At 41.5% G+C, this 17,461-nt stretch overlaps 1 protein-coding gene across 1 annotated transcript; it reads right to left on the bottom strand.

The window, feature by feature from the left end:
• Positions 1-6,094: 6,094 nt before the first annotated feature.
• On the bottom strand, positions 6,095-11,937 carry LOC135534086 (homeobox protein Meis1-like; the record flags this gene model as incomplete). Its single annotated transcript, XM_064961228.1, has 6 exons — positions 11,239-11,937; positions 9,423-9,643; positions 8,242-8,383; positions 7,840-7,890; positions 7,231-7,281; positions 6,095-6,241 (listed from the first exon to the last, which is right to left on the bottom strand). Coding segments are annotated over exons 1-6 (624 nt in total), but the record flags the coding sequence as incomplete, so codon positions are not given.
• Positions 11,938-17,461: the final 5,524 nt, after the last annotated feature.

Here is a 17,461-nt window from a genome sequence, read left to right as displayed (position 1 = left end):
TGAGGTTGTGGTTGTGGTGTTGAGGTTGTGGTTGTGGTGTTGTAGTTGTGGTGTTGAGGTTGTGGTGTTGTGGTTGTGGTGTTGAGGTTGTGGTGTTGAGGTTGTGGTGTTGAGGTTGTGGTGTTGAGGTTGTGGCATTGAGGTTGTGGTGTTGAGGTTGAGGTTGTGGCGTTGAAGGTTGTGGTGTTGAGGTTGTGGTGTTGAGGTTGTGGTGTTGAGGTTGTGGTTGTGGTGTTGAGGTTGTGGTTGTGGTGTTGTAGTTGTGGTGTTGAGGTTGTGGTGTGGTTGTGGTTGTGGTGTTGAGGTTGTGGTGTTGAGGTTGTGGTGTTTGAGGTTGAGGTTGTGGCATTGAGGTTGTGGTGGTTGAGGTTGTGGTGTTGAGGTTGTGGTGTTGTGGTTGTGGTGTTGAGGTTGTGGCATTGTGGTTGTGGTGTTGAGGTTGTGGTGTTGAGGTTGTGGTGTTGAGGTGTTGAGGTTAGGTTGTGGCGTTGTGGTTGTGGTGTTGAGGTTGTGGTATTGAAGTTGTGGTGTTGAGGTTGGTGGTGGTTGTGGTTGTGGTGTTGTGGTTGTAGTGTTGAGGTTGTGGTGTTGAGGTTGTGGTGTTGTGGTTGTGGTGTTGAGGTTGTGGTCTTGTAGTTGTGGTGTTGAGGTTGTGGTGTTGAGGTTGTGGTGTTGAGGTTGTGGTTGTGGTGTTGAGGTTGTGGAGTTGGTGTTGAGGTTGTGGTTGTGGTGTTGTAGTTGTGGTGTTGAGGTTGTGGTGTTGAGGTTGTGGTGTTGTGGTTGTGGTGTTGTAGTTGTGGTGTTGAGGTTGTGGTGTTGTAGTTGTGGTGTTGAGGTTGTGGTGTTGAGGTTGGTGTGAGTGTGGTGAGGTTGTGGTGTTGAGGTTGTTGTGGGTTGTGGCGAGGGTGTTGTTGTGTGTTGAGGTTGTGGTGTTGAGGTTGTCGCATTGAGGTTGTGGTGTTGAGGTTGTAGTGTTTATGTTGTGGTGTTGAGGTTGTGGCGTTGAGGTTGTGGTGTTGAGGTTGTGGTGTTGTTGTAGTTGTGGTGTTGAGGTTGTGGTGTTGAGGTTGTGGTTTGAGGTTGTGGTGTTGAGGTTGTGGCGTTGAGGTTGTGGTGTTGAGGTTGTGGTGTTGTTGTAGTTGTGGTGTTGAGGTTGTGGTGTTGAGGTTGTGGCGTTGAGGTTGTGGTGTTGAGGTTGTGGCGTTGAGGTTGTGGTGTTGAGGTTGTGGCGTTGAGGTTGTGGCGTTGAGGTTGTAGTGTTGATGTTGTGGTGTTGTAGGTTGTGGCGTTGAGGTTGTGGCATTGAGGTTGTGGCGTTGAGGTTGTGGCGTTGAGGTTGTGGCATTGAGGTTGTGGTTTTGAAGTAATTGTTATTCTTCTTGTTTTATTTGGAATGTTAATTGTACTTCATGTTTGTGAGAAAATGTTTGTACTCAGGGCAGCATTGGGAATGAGACTCTGGTCTCAATTGGGCCTGAATACATACCAGTTATTACCATGTGTTTGTCTTACTTCTGATGACACTATGTTTTTTATGGTTTTATTTATGTATTCACTCACAAAACCTATCAGGATCAAAATTCACTGGCTCAAAGCGCTCTTCAACCCATTCCAAACAATATGACCAATGAGCATGTTCCTTTTCAATCATTCTAGAACCACTCTGGAAAAAGGAAGAAAAAAAGGGTCAAGAACCCCACTTCAGGATGGAGGGCATTTCAGGATGAACCCCACTTCAGGATGGAGGGCACAATGAACCCCACTTCAGGATGGAGGGCACAATGAACCCCACTTCAGGATGGAGGGCACAATGAACCCCACTTCAGGATGGAGGGCACAATGAACCCCACTTCAGGATGGAGGGCACAATGAACCCCACTTCAGGATGAAGGGCACAATGAACCCCACTTCAGGATGGAGGGCACAATGAACCCCACTTCAGGATGGAGGGCGATGAAGGGCACAATGAACCCCACTTCAGGATGGAGGGGACAATAGAGGAGAAGAGCTCACCAGATGCAGTGTCCACAGCATTATTATCACAGCATCTAGACAGCCTGGGGATGCCACCCAAGTGGCATCCTATTCCCTACATAGTGCACTACATTTGAACAAAGCCCTTTGGACCCTGGACGAAAGTAATACACTAAATAGGGAATAGGGTGCAGCAGTTTTGCACTCTCTGAGCTTGTCACAAAGTTCATTAGCAGATTTGCTGCGCACCTTCCTCCTGCTTCTCTGCAATTAAAGACAACTGTGCAAACGGAGCGCTAGCTGCTGCTGTGACGCGGTGGTTGGAACGACCTCCCATCTCGTTGCTCACTCGGAGCAGTGGAGAGCCATGTGTGGGCTAGGCAAATACGTATTCAATCGGCAAGGCAACAAGCAAGGCAAAAATCATCAACAACACAGAGAAGAGATTAAGCCCTGGGTGGGGATATGTATACATGGGCCACGTCTGCATGTATGACTGAAGGACTTTAAAACAACACAATATGGAGCAGTCTTCCTATACTAGTTTTATGTGTTTTAGTTGTCGTGTGGAATCTTAGTTGTCGTGTGGAATCTTAGTTGTCGTGTGGAATCTTAGTTGTCGTGTGGAATCTTAGCTGTCTTAGTGTGGAATCTTAGCTGTCGTGTGGAATCTTAGCTGTCGTTGTGGAATCTTAGCTGTCGTGTGGAATCTTAGCTGTCGTGTGGAATCTTAGCTGTCGTGTGGAATCTTAGTTGTCGTGTGGAATCTTAGCTGTCGTGTGGAATCTTAGCTGTCGTGTGGAATCTTAGTTGTCGTGTGGAATCTTAGCTGTCGTGTGGAATCTTAGCTGTCGCTGTCTTGTGGAATCTTAGTTGTCGTGTGGAATCTTAGTTGTCGTGTGGAATCTTAGTTGTCGTGTGGAATCTTAGCTGTCTTGTGGAATCTTAGTTGTCGTGTGGAATCTTAGCTGTCGTGTGGAATCTTAGTTGTCATGTGGAATCTTAGTTGTCGTGTGGAATCTTAGCTGTCTTGTGGAATCTTAGTTGTCGTCGTTGTGGAATCTTAGTTGTCGTGTGGAATCTTAGTTCTTGTGGAATCTTAGTTGTGGAATCTTAGTTGTCGTGTGGAATCTGCGTTGATGAAGCCTAGGAACATGCAAGCACATTATTTCCCAGCATCACCTATTCCAGTGGAGGAGACTGGACAATATGCTAAGAAGTGTCTCACTTTTTAGTTGTTTTGAAATGTGTTATGTTCACATGAACACCACTTAACAGAAAAGCGAAAACCAAAGGAAACTATTTATGTAAATGTTTGACTACCCTTCAAGTGGGTCAAAATGAGCAGGGAGAGGGTGGATCAACTGTAGTAAATAAAGGGGTTAAATGTGGTAAAACTAGTTTTCTAGGGAGAAGGAGGAAAAGGGTTTTAAAGGGAGCATGGAGCCAGGCTGGGCTCTCTCACACACGCACGCACACGCACACCCAAACTGGCTTGGTCACATTCACAAGCCTTCACAGCCAGACTCTCTCCCTCTCTCTATGACTGTTTCACCTCTCCTGAAATGCTCTTATCCGCTCCTTTTTTTGACAAGAAGCGCCCTGCGTCCTTCCTGCATGCGCTACTTTCCTGCGCAAAGCAAGAGACAAGCAAAATAACAAGGGGAGGAAAAAAAGATGGAGGAGTCGGAACGGAACATTATTGGTTCAATGCTTGGGTGCACAAGCTGCTAGTAACTCGGCGCAGACCCTGGAGTTTAATCAATTCAAAGTACTATTTTTTGCCCTTTTCTGCTACAGTCCCCTCGCTGGAATAAATTGGTTTGTGCATAAATGAGCTTCCGTTCCTTCTTGTTAACAAATTCTCTATATTTTTTCCAGTCCAATTCAACGTTATGCCCCAGGGCGTATATTAACAACACATATGGATAGAGATAATTCTCACACCGCGCTAATCCGTTAAGGGTGTCACAGCCGCCTAACAAAAGCAAAAGCATAAAATGTCCTACAAGAAATACAAAATACTAAAATACATAGCCTATATTCAGCTCAGCTGGAAAGTATCGCGATAAAACAAGTGCAGTTTCATTTAATTGAAAACGGTCTTATCTTTGAGCCAAAGACCCCTCAGCGCTCTCTGGATAAGTTCATTTGTGGTTTATGGATCATTAAGCAGATATGCCTAAAATGTAGGCTAGCTGCACTACTTTGTATTGTATCATAATCTTACTCTGAAATATCAGGAATGTAATTGATATGGACATATTCCAGATCTGTCAGAACAGTTTTACATAGAGGCCTATTAATGCGCTTCACAGCGGAGACATTGTCAACCTATATGCCTATATGATATTAGCCTCAATATTTAGGCTACAAGGAAGGCCATCATTAGATTAAAATAGGGCATGTCTTCATCTTAAAGTCAATTAAAGTACCATATCACTGCCCGCGAGCACAACATGATGTGCTTCATATACCTACAAACCCCAGGGTGTTCGCGAAGCCTATATTTCGATACCCCTTTATCTTCCGCAGTTTCACTCATATCTCAGACTATCTAGGCGCAACGTCTTTGACAAGGTCCCCAAAGAATACGCGTTCAAAGAAACACTTAAGTGCACAATTGGCATCATGTTATTTAATTCTGCTTTTGAATTAAATGAAGTGTTATCTGGCGCGGCGATCTGCCTCATTAGCATAATCATTAATATGGGGCTGGTGACGGAGAAAGAGAGAGAGCGCGAGAGAGAGGAAGCTTGAGGCAGGCAGGGGGTCGCTCCCATTTTGGTCGCAGCTCCTCCATGAATGACGATGCCTAGGCTATACTGCCTGCTAACTACGCTATTCACCACAGAACATGGAAGCTGCTCGCTGCCACTCTCTCCGGAGCACTACAACAGACCGCCAGCTCTAGCCGGCCACTCAACCATATGGAGGTCCACGGATTTAAATTATTTAGCCTAATCGCTTCATTACTTTTTATATCTGCCTAGCCGCTAATCTCTTTAATTTGGCCACTTGTTTTTTTCCCTTCATCGGTATCCATAGCCTATGTCTCTGAGGGCCTTCATTCATTCTTCTCTAAAACCCTAACAGAGATAACTTTCGAAAATATAGGCCTATTTTGTTAAGTGAAATAAGAAAAGCTGTCTCTATTCAGGTTACAAAATGAAGCATGGTATTAATGGCCTAAAATCCACAGCATAAAAGATAGGGCTATAGATTTGCATAATTCTAATCATTATTACTGTTATCATTATTTAACGGCAATACGGACCATTAGGGTCATGCCTGCGCGCGCACTACAATGTCCCTCGAGAGCGAGCAGCCAGTGGAGCACATAATGAAGGATGTGCTGATATCGCTACTGCTGCCCGCGACTCACAATAGGAAACATTCCTAATCTAGCCTAAATCTAGCCTACTGCCTTGTCCTAATCTAGCCTACTGCCTTGTCCTAATCTAGCCTACTGCCAAGTTTTCAAAATCAAACCTTTAATTTCAGCAAGTGCCATGGAATCTCTCTCTGTCTTCGCGCTTTAAAGCACAAAGTGGTCACGAATATTAGCTATTCGCCTAAGCAATGTGCGCTCATGTCTGAGGAAAAATACTGACAAGACACCTAATGAACCGTAAACTACAACGGGAAATCCGAGGCAACTAAACCCACGGTCTCAGTCCCTCCGGTGAGATATCAAACTATGCGTTTGGCCTCTCCACGGTAGCTGCGTGGTAATACAAATGCACTGATGACGTTTCGTTTTGATTAAACAATAGAAGACAGAGGTGCTGGAGAGGAGGAGGAAAATAAGAAAAGGGAAAGATGGCTAAATTAAAATGGACAAGAAGCAGGTCAAGTTTATGGCGATGCTTTCTCGGGCTAATCTCCCCCGGGTCGGTTCCCGGATCAAACCTTAATGGGCCAATAATGGATACATTATACAGAGAAATTTTCATTCCGATGGAATCTAAAACGGTCTTAATCGTATGCAAATAACAGCGCCTCGCGGAGAAGTGACCCAGAAGACACCACACTGAATATTCCCAGTTGAGAGAGAGAGAGAGAGAGAGAGAGAGAGAGAGAGAGAGAGAGAGAGAGAGAGAGAGAGATATGACATTACCTGATCAAGAGGCCCGGATGATCTTGTTATTTCCTCGTTGTCTGATTTTGATCCGCCCTCTCTGTCGTCGATCACCAAGTCGATGGGCATCTTTCCTTTCAGACAGCTGATGTACCGGTGACAGAAATTGTCACATAGTTCGTGTACCTGTAGAACAACATAAAAGAGAATAGGAAAACACACCAAAAGAAAAGACATGAGCTCCTGTATATCTGACACATGCCTGCAACTACAAAGCTACAAGCCACCTGGACAACCTGGTCCAAATGGGTTGAGGCGAGCACGTGGTGTTGCTGTGCGCTCCCACGTGACCAGCCGAATCCAGAAATATGAAGTAACTTTATTACAGAGAAAAATTGAGACTTCAACGAAAATTGACAATGACAAGAAGACTGGCGGGCTACAACCAAGTCAACACCCGTGTTAAATGTATCAGTGCCCCAGGTTGTGTCCATTAGGGAGGTGGTGGGGTGACCCGACTGATTGACATTTAAGGTAAACTGCTTCATTTCCTCCAGTGATTCCATTATTACCACCGAACCAACCCGGTGCATGTCGCCTGGTCATACCGAGGATGGTGCATTCTGTATGGGCTAAATGCATCGCTACACAATGCTGCTACAGCCTTCAACGATCCTTCTGTTATATAATGTTTTGAATTGTATCAAAATAGCCCAACACTCGGCCTACTGAAAGTTAATTAACAATCATTTCAACTGATCAATTGTTTGGACAGTGGACTACCATTGGTAAAACATATCAATATACCATATAAAAAATTACCTCACTAATGTCACGCCAATCTATGCTACAGCGGGCTACTTTTCTCGGCCTTTAGCATTCTCCAATACCTAAAGCGCGTATAACATACTTTAAATGATATAATTAATTCACCTTGTATGTAATCTACACCAAAATAAACTATTATCTCTCAGAGAGATTTGGTCACAGAGATATCCGCTCCATGCAGTTGTAGCAGCTTGCGTTGTGATTAGGCTACAACGCGGAAGAGAAATAGGCCCCATGATTGATTTCGACACTAATTATAGCCGACTAGAAAAATACATTTATGCAAATGTCGCCCATAGCTATGAAGTGTGACAAGGCCAGGCAGCAACAGGGAGCTGGGATATTACCTTTTCCAACTCAAGAAGATGAAACCGTAAAACTTGAATGGCTTGAATCATCTGAAACATTTAAATAACAATAAAAAAAGATTAGCTTGTAAAATGTCCTAATATGAAATAGGCATATGTTTCTGGATAGGATATAAGAAACTACAATGGAGAAATTTATTCATGTTAAATTGGATTTTGAATTTTGATTTTATGTCGAGCTGATATTCAACATTATAAGCGTACGGCATTACAGCATTGGCTAATCAATCAAACACAATAGAAGCTATCCCAGACATAAGCATTAGAAATCCTACATTACAAGTGAAAACTATTAACATAATAACTTTCCATCGAGGGAAATGTAGTCCAAACCCATTTGACAGCTTTCTAATGTGGCCCTCAAAAGATGGTTATCTACGGTGACAACCGAGGGCCATCATGAAATCAAACCATCCGGATTGAAGAACAACAACCTCCAGTCGTTGGAGAAACTTTTTGAACTCACAGCGTCTGGTGTTCAGAAACCGTGACATAATATGAAGGCAAGCCCTGATATGTTGGATACATCCACGTTGGCTCTTAGTCATTAGCCCACTTCTTGTATAATCAAATCAATATTTGTCTTACCAGGTTATCCAGTTCTGGATTCGATGAAAATAACGGCTTTTCTGCCCGAATCTAAAAACCACAAAATCATGAACACTTCAACACTTATGGGCAACATCCGTGAGAAAAATAACAATGTATTTAATATTAAAATAGTATTCCCAATATTGAACAATGTGTTAAACATAAACTACTGTTAATGGCATAACAAATACTATAGGCTACTTCTAAACAATACACGCGTCAAAACATTTCCAATGCTAAACTTTACAATAACATTTAATTACACAAACTAAATACCAATCTTAAAAACATCGGCTTATATTCAGCCACACACGTCTATAACCGTATGCATAATGTAGTTAATAACCGTATGCATAATGTAGCCTATGTTAATAACGCGCAACGGGTTTTTTCACCGACCTGTTTTGCAAACACTGCTATATCTTCATTGAAAGATTCCGATGAACAAACGTCTCCTCCCGCGACCCCAGGCTCTCTGGGCGTGCAAGTCGCTAATTCACATTTCTCAAAAATCAGTGCAAGCAGGGGGAACAGGGGGTGCCTGCGTGGAATCAAACACAATAGCAAATGTCACCGCAGAGAACAAGGCCGGGGTCAACACTGGTTCTATAAGCTAGTCTCAACAACTAGGCATAGCTCTGGGAATTGGTGATATGTGTATGCTGTTTTTATGTATGGCGTTTATAGCCTATTAGTGCAGAAAAATATTCAAACGATATAGTTTTTACTGACAGATAATTGTGTCAAATGATTTGAATAAAATGTACTTTTTTTTGTGCACCACTGTATTTTTCTCCTAAGCCTATAGGCTAGATCTGCCTTTGTCTTTGAAAATATCAAACGTTTAATATGTGGAATTTGTTCCATTTTAGTCTCATTTGTAAATCGCGGATATGTCCGTTCTGGATATGTTAGGGCCAATGTCTAGAATTTAAGAAAAAATATGACGCTCTGAAGTAAGCCTACCATTGAACTGAGTAAATAGTTTAAATTATTTGTGACATGTTCAGTCACCGTACATACATCATGCGTTGGAATTTTAATTAACTCATCTAAATTAATGTAGGGTGTGCATAATTTTGGGTGTCTGTTTTATTACATAAAACCATGGCCATATAACAAGACCATTGCGCACCATTTAGTTATATTAATATGTAGTAATCAATTACAGGTCCTTGTAAAACTACAATAAACTCATTGGAATTTTAATTTCCAAAACATATAGACTAAAATGTGCTGCTGCACATAGTAGCTATTGGTCTCAGGGTCACGGGTGCATAATATTTTGTGTCAGCAAATATCAATATCGTAGCCTATATTTTGAGTACATAAAGCATACAACTTTGTGCCAAGTTATAGAAGTCAACACAACGTTCGACAATAAATTATTCTTGCAAAAAAAGTTCCAAAACAACAATAATTCCCAGGTAACAATCCCACGTGTATTTTACTTTTTCCCAACCGCTCTTCACGGCCTAATAGTCTACACATTTTCAACTCCAACAAGAAAATCAACCAAAACATATGAAATCCCACACAAAGTTGCTCATATATAACCTCCGTAAGCTACAGTCACCTACCCATATATCTGGTCTTTATCTCTCTTCAGGGCGTCGTTGACGGACGAGCCCATACTAGGCGGCATGGCGTTGCTGTGGGCTGTGTGCGGGTACTGGTGTGAGTGTAGCTGGGGGCCGTGGTTGAGGTGGACGGCCTGCATGGAGCGGGCACCGTGCGGGTCGCCGTACATGGTGGTGGGGATACCCACCCCGTCCATCCCGTAGTGGGGCAAGTCTTCGTACTGTATACACAATTACAACACAGTTTCCTACTGAATGGACATATAGGACTGGGGTGGTTTTACGCACTTTGCAGACAACAATATAACGTGTAAATAGTAACCTACCAATGAATGAATAAAAAAAAAGAAGTCTACCGAGGTTGGCCTTAGTGACCTTGTTTATATTCAAGCATATAAAACCCCTAAAGTTCAACTGTAGCTCTAAGTGTATTTTAAATATTTACACCACCATATAAGAAATAGTAACAAAATAGGGATAATATCGTTAAAACATTATTCAAATCTGATCTTTAATTCCAAAGCTAGGCTACTAAATAGCAAAAACTGAAATATATATGAGCAGGTTAAAACGGATGACAAGCATGCATGTTTCGTCTTTGTGTATTTTGAATTATTTGATAGTAGGCTTTCACAACATTTAGTCTCTCTAATTACAGTGTTTGCTAATTTTAGAGCATCATTAGAATTGTGTAACATTGGTTACTCTGTTATTACACGCCAAATACACCATCATTAATATATTTAACAAACGCAGTTAAATTGATGTTTCTGTTTCTCATAATGATGATCATTGAAGATGTCTAGTATAGATAGATCTTTTTATGAACATTTAAACCGAAGTGATTTGTAGTTATAAGTTGTCTGCATATTTTCCATCCCCATACGCCCATACTAAATGTGTGCCTGAATATGCCTTTTCACACAGACATACAACACGTATAACACGTTGACTAAAAGTTACAACAACATTTATTTTGGGGCCTGTTTCTTTAACGAATTAATGAGTGATTTTAATGATGTATTGTGGACTCTGAACGTGGCACGGTATTATAAAGACTACCATTTAGACCCTGACACGTGGAGAGGTGCACAAATGACCCGCGTGGTACTGATGTAGTGTGTCTCTCCATCAAGCAAAAGGTCTTTGAATAATAAGTGTGATCTCTCTTACATTTCATTTTTTTTAATTCTGCCATCTAGTCGAGTATTCCGGGGGTTTTAGGCTATGTTACAAATCATAAGTCATCACATCATGACAAAAATGTGTTTTATTAGCATATGCAAAAATTTGTTTGTTTTTTTACCCAAATTACTCAATTAAACGTTATTAGGCCTACTTTGTAATAAACTACAATTGAGGATGCAACTCTAGATGATAATGAATTATAATCTCAAAAACACTCAGAGATTCAAACCTCAAAGCATTTACATGAATTTGATGAATTACAAAAATGACTAAAGTCATTTAAATTCGACTTTGGAAGTATAAAGTTTGGGTTTGTTTGGTCCCATTGCTCCTTGTTTCTCTTCCAGTAACTGGTCTGTCAAGACTAATCTGGAAACAGCAGATAGGATGACACTTCTAATGTCCCTAGTCGGGGCGTTCGCGAAGCAGCAAATATGTGCGTCCGTGCGTAATATTGTGCCAAAGATGCAAAACTGCAAAACATGGAATTCGGTCCAGCGGGGTCTTGAAGAAGAAAGTAACGTTTCGCCGCAAGCGTCTGTCATTGGCCACGTTACCGTGTTCATGGCTTTGCATTTTCACACAGTGGAGTTACAGTGAAACTTTTCGGGATAGTCTTGCTACGTACCCGCTGCGCCATATCCCTCCTCTAGTCCCTCTCTTCTTCTCTCCTTTCGCTTCGGATATATCCCCTAAGAGGCCAGGGTGAAGAACAAATAAAAACGCAAATTCCAAATGCGAGATCTTTCAAGAATCCGTATTTCTTGCAAGAGAAATGCAACGATGAATTCAAGCCAGCCCTCTTCAGCTCAAGTTCAGTCCAAAGCAACCGCGAATAGGGCCTGAGCTATCCCCAGGGCAGTGGCATAGGGAGAGAAACCCCAGTCTTATTTTCCAACAAAACAGTATGAAAATACCCCTCAAAACAGAACTAGCGAAGTCTCGTGGCTTTTTGCCACCACGCCTGTCAATCAAACGCCGAGGCTTGTCAAAGTAGCCCGGAATGAATGATGATCCGCGCCGCGCTTCCACGGGTTAGCACACCTAATGTGAATAGTCAAATGCACACAAAACATTCAGCTCACTCGTTTTTCTTTTGATCACTCTCGGCTCCTGGGTTGATTTTTTAAAACGCAAAAGCCCTGTAAAGGAGATCAGGAGGAGGTGGGGTGATAATTCAGGCTTAGTCTTTCTTAAAGGAGCAGCCCTCGATCGATGCTGTGCTCAGTCGCCAACTCCTCGTTGGTTTGTGTACAATGGGTGCGAGTAGTTGGGAAACGCGACTGAGGAGTGGATATGGACCAGACTGCCGAAACCCGGAAGTAGTGGTGGCCATAACAGGTCGCGTTATACACAATGCGAATGGGCTACATCAAGTCGCGCGGAGAGGAGGGGGGTGTCGTGGGAGGACCTTCGAAAGCTCGAGTTGAGCAGTCAGTGGATATTCCGAGCCCCTGTCTGTTTGTGTTCTAGGCTATAGGGAGAATATCCTTCAGCCCCTGGTGGTGTTGCTCTGGTCAAAGCCTTGCATGCATAGCTTTAGCCTCGGCGTGTGGGATATCACCCTGACTCTTGGTTGTGTCGTCGACTTTACTGTAGTGTTTGTTTGACTCATGTTTTTTTTTCTATTTACAAATGTGGATTTTCCAACTAATCCCAAGATTAAGATTATCGTCTCAAGACTTTGATGCCATTCCAGATTTGAATAATGTGAAAACTAGTAGGCTACTAGGTAGAAGAGAACCCAGTGGGAACACACTGGTTGGATCAACGTTGTTTCCACCTCATTTCAATAAAATGATGTTGCACCAACGTGCCCAGTAGGAAACGCCTTGCAGTATGCTATTCTAATTATATTTATATCCGTGACAAATCCATGTTTTTGAACGGTAGTTAAATCTTAAATAAACCTCTGGTAATGTCCTAAAGTGCTCTTGGTTGCAACATACCCGGCCTTTCCTCTTTGACCATTTACGCAGTTTCCACCTTGAACACGTCAATGCACTTAATCATTCCTATTAATGTCGGCCCAGGTTTACTCATCTCTGTTATTGTGGAGATGTCTTTATCTATTTGGACTAGAACTGGGCGGGACTCCCTAAAAACATGTCATTTCGATACAGCTGTGACTGTTCTTAGCAGGTTAGGAGAATTTATGCAGCAGGTTGGGAAGATTAACATAGCAGTTTAGGAGATTTAGGTTAAGATTAGGAAAATGGTTAGTTAGTGTAAAGGTTAGCAAAAATGCTCTCCTAACCTGCTATGAGAAGTCACTTGAATCGAAGTGGCATGTTTTTAGGGAATATCCCATAAATCCCTTCTGCAAAACAGCAGATTCATGATTTTATATCACACTTTTACATTAGACTTTACATCGTCTTACAGTAAGTAGCCTATTTGATTTGGGAGAAATTGTTGAATTGCTTGATTAGAGATATATTTCACGACGCCAGGACAGCGGAGTCAATCACCACCTTCCGGAGACACCTGAAACCCCACCTCTTCAAGGAATACCTAGGATAGGATAAGTAATCCTTCTCACCCCCCCCCCCCCCCCTTAATGACTTAGATGCACTATTGTAAAGTGGCTGTTCCACTGGATGTCAGAAGGTGAATTCACCAATTTGTAAGTCGCTCTGGATAAGAGCGTCTGCTAAATGACTTAAATGTAAATGTAAATGTAAATATATATATATATATATATATATATATATATATATATATATATATATATATATATATATATATATATATATATCGTTAGGTTTGATGAAGTTAGTGTGCCCAATACTGTATAGGCCATTGACAACATTTTGGTATTTTCTGGTAAAATATGTATATATTTTACTAACAATCTGTTTACTAAAGCATTTTGATGGTGCTGTATAATTGGTCTTTCTTTAAAACGGAAGCTGAAAAAGTCACTAGATTAGAGTCCCTCTATCATGTCAGCTTCATGTTGCTGTCAGAGTGCTACAGAGTGATACAGTTCTCCGTCGTGCCCTCCGTCACCCATTCCCCCTCTCTGCGCCGAATGGGCCGTTCCGAGTCGCTGCACGCTCACCGAGTCCGCCAGGGGTGTCCAATGGAAGCACGGCACAGTGATGCGAGTCCCCTATTGGATCTCGAGATGATCAATTATTTGGTGATTGATCGATTTCAGGCCACATTGGTGGGGAGCTGCAAAACAAAACGTTGCTCGCAAATTAAAAACATGTCTTTTGTAATAAGTCTCTATATAAATATGTTTGAATATTTCACAAACCCCAGCTCGTTCTCATTTGTCTTCGAGGCTTCTCGCTCTTCGCTCTCTCTCGCGCTCTCTCTCAATAACACAATAACACACAAATGTTCTACTTTCCATCTCTTTCCTACTTGTCCTTACTTTCTAAAACTTTTCCGAGAAAGCCTATATATACAATATCATTAATTTTAAACCGATATAATAACTCATTATACGTTTTATTGGGTTGATTTTACCCCAGATTAAAAACTTTAACTTTGTTAAATATTCTCTATAATCGGATTACCGTGTTATTTGGTCAATAAAGGACATTTTATTCCTCACAATGACCTCTTTGTCACCGTGTGCACATAGGACTATGTAGCTTACTGTTGAGTGTAAAGGGGCGATTTATAACATTTATTTTCAAATCGATTTTTGGAAAAGGAACCATAGATCTATTATATTAGGCTACACAACTCTGATATCAATGAGAATCGTCGACAAAGTATACATTCAAATGTATGTATTTGTTTATAATTTTCAATACAATATATGCTTATATTGCTTGAACTAGGTGGATGTATACATGTTAGCCTGCATTACTGATAAGAAGCTATTCAATCGAGTTACTACACTTGTTTCAACACAAATGCCAGAAGAGAGTGGGCTACAGGCTATATGATGATGTTCAGCCTGGGCAGCTAGATGTGCATATACATGTTATACATGTCTCTCTCTCTATCGCGCTCTCTCTCTCTCGCTCTCTCTCTAATATATATATATATATATATATTACCTGTACCTGTATAGACAACTTATTTCACACAAATGCCAGGAGAGAATTGCCTTTCATGCTCCGCTATATCTTCTGATTATGCTAAACCATCCCGTCGCTGTTCATAACGTGTTACTCCAAACGCCCTGATGACAAGGTGTTTGAAGTTAGCCTGCAGATTCATCTGTCATCGATCATAATGCCCCGCTGCCAGCCGCACTGTCATATCAGATAATACAGCGTTCACACATTCAGACGCGACTCCCGTGGTACCACCACCACCAGTCCCGAGCCGTGGGATCCAAATTTACAGGCACGAAATTACTATTAAAGCCCCGTGCACCGACCGACGGATGAGTGAGACATGTACGTGGCTTGGGGCAGACACTGTAACGGGCTCGGTGGGACTGGGAAAGCTATATGAAGGCGTTGAGGACACACGGGTTCATGGAATTCCCGGGGAATCGTGGGTTTACGCACAAGGATGGAAGCAAAACATTTAGGATAAATTATCTACGCATATCGATTAGACCTCGTTGTGTTCCTTTAACTTTCAGTAGTTCACGGGTGAGTAGTTATCTCTCTCCTAAATGATGTTGTTCTACATTAACTAGCCTAATGCAGCCTATATGGTGGAAACGTGAGTGAAAATATCCTCACATATTATTAGGCACTAAAAAATGATTTATTTACGTTAAGAAATATTAGATTTATTGAGATATACATGTCGTTTTACGATGCGTGACTGGATACCACATGACATTTAGCCCTCGTATTTTCAGAATTGTGTGTCTATCTCCATCCAACTAAATTGGTCGTCTTCGTAAATAGCTCGAGCCTGGTCTAAATTGACATGGAAAGGTGAATTACATCAACGTCTAGGCTACTAACTGCTGTCACAGAACCAGAGTGGCATTATAAAGTAATTAAGTTGCTTCAATTACCGTCTATAAAAGGACGTTACAGACCACAACAGGGGCAAGCAGCAATACTTTCACTCTTGCTCTTTAGGTTTCTCATTGGCGAGAGTCAGCTCATTCTAGAGAGAGCAAATATCATCATTTCATCTTTAATCTGCTTCCGGGGACGGATAATGTCATGAGTCATGTAATGAAATCAAAAGGCATTTCTTTCCTGACAGTCAAATCTGGGTTGACCGCCACATTCGACCGACATAACCATTAGAGACGTTGTTTGAGAGGAGTGCACGGGATGGCCAACGTGTAGACCTGCAGTCGAACTGAGAAGGGGAGAAAAGTCAAGTTAATTAACGATTAAACAATGTCATGCTGGAACATTGTCATTGGGGGAAAGTCATATAGGCCGGTGTTTTAATATTAGAATAAAACAAGTTCTTTAAAAAAATAATTATTTCACAACTTTATGCACAACTTTCTATATGGACTAATACCATGTCCTTTAATAGGCTTACAACTGAATTACATTAATGAACAATAATGAATCGTATTTTCCAAGCCATGAGCATAGCTTTCTGTATGATTCACGCCTCTCGAAAAAGTTTGAAATATCAAGTCTACATTAGCAAAGAAAACCCCATCGACTATAATGTCCGTGTATTTGTCTTTCCTAATAATAGTCCTCAACGTCTCTCCCTAAAAGCGCCTGGCACCGGGTGGTTCAGGAGTCAAACGGAGGTCAATCTTTATCAGCCCCGCAGCAATGCGCCCAAACGTGTTCGGATCCGTACAGCCACAGCCACAGCAGAGGCCATCGCTGGATTCTGTCTTCCAGCAGCATGTTGTCCGAACGTTTGGCTGGAAAATATATCTAGTTCGATCAGGCTACTTGTTAGATACGTAGGTTAAACCTTTTCGCGTATTAAAATGAGTAACACTGGCATTGCGAATAGAGTCCGTTTGCTCTCTTTGCATTATATCCAAAGTATTGTCTACAATGTAGACCTAATAATTATCTGCGAAATAGTGAAATGAATTAGTCCAAAACAATAGGATATATAAACGAAATGGCCTGATAGTTTGAACTCTGGTTTAAGTGTGTGGTTACAGAAGCCTCGCCTATACACGTGTTAAAAATTAAAAAGTACAATTGAGTGTATTGTTTTCATAACCAGGACACGTCTTTATTTAGAAATTAATGAAATCCTCTACATCAATAATTCCGATGATTTTTGCAGCAATATTATTATTTTGACTTTTCGGGAAGTTTTGGAAACATTTACGGGGCGGCAAATAGCCTAAATGTTTAGAGAGTTTGGCCTGTAACCAAAAGGTTGCTAGATCGAATCCCGACCTGACAAGGTAAAAATGTGTCGTTCTGCCCCTGAACAAGGCAGTTAACCCACTGTCCCTAGGACGTCATTGTAAACAGAAATGTGTTCTTAATTAACTGACTTGCCTAGTTAAATAAAGGTCAAAAAATATATAGAATTTCAAAAATACACTAAGCAACTTGGTATTGAAAACTATATTTGAGGTGTAGTGTCAAAGTAAATTATTATAGGCTTGTATAAAAAGTTGAAATATTCCAATCGAGATCGCAATTTTATCCTCAATTGTCATGAGCTGATCACACACAAACACACACCAAGAACTCAGTACCTGAAGAACTCAGCAACTCAAGAACCCAAGAACTCAGCAACTCCACACCATGAGAAATACACATCAGTGACGCCCTGCAATACTTATACAAATCAAAAGGGACCTATTCATGAACATCACATTTCCAAACCACTGTCTTTCCACTAGTCGAATGATAGTGTGAATTATCTGTAAGAATTACCTTTCGAATCAGGTACTTCTCATTTGCACAAGACAAATGTTACTGTTTACTGTTGGATGCCATTCTGTTTGATACAAAACGTTAACGCTT

The sequence above is a fragment of the Oncorhynchus masou genome, unplaced genomic scaffold (genome assembly GCF_036934945.1).
Source record: "Oncorhynchus masou masou isolate Uvic2021 unplaced genomic scaffold, UVic_Omas_1.1 unplaced_scaffold_2982, whole genome shotgun sequence".
Lineage (NCBI taxonomy): Eukaryota > Metazoa > Chordata > Actinopteri > Salmoniformes > Salmonidae > Oncorhynchus > Oncorhynchus masou.
Note: the sequence above shows the minus strand (reverse complement) of the source record. Positions and strands in the feature narration are given on the sequence as shown.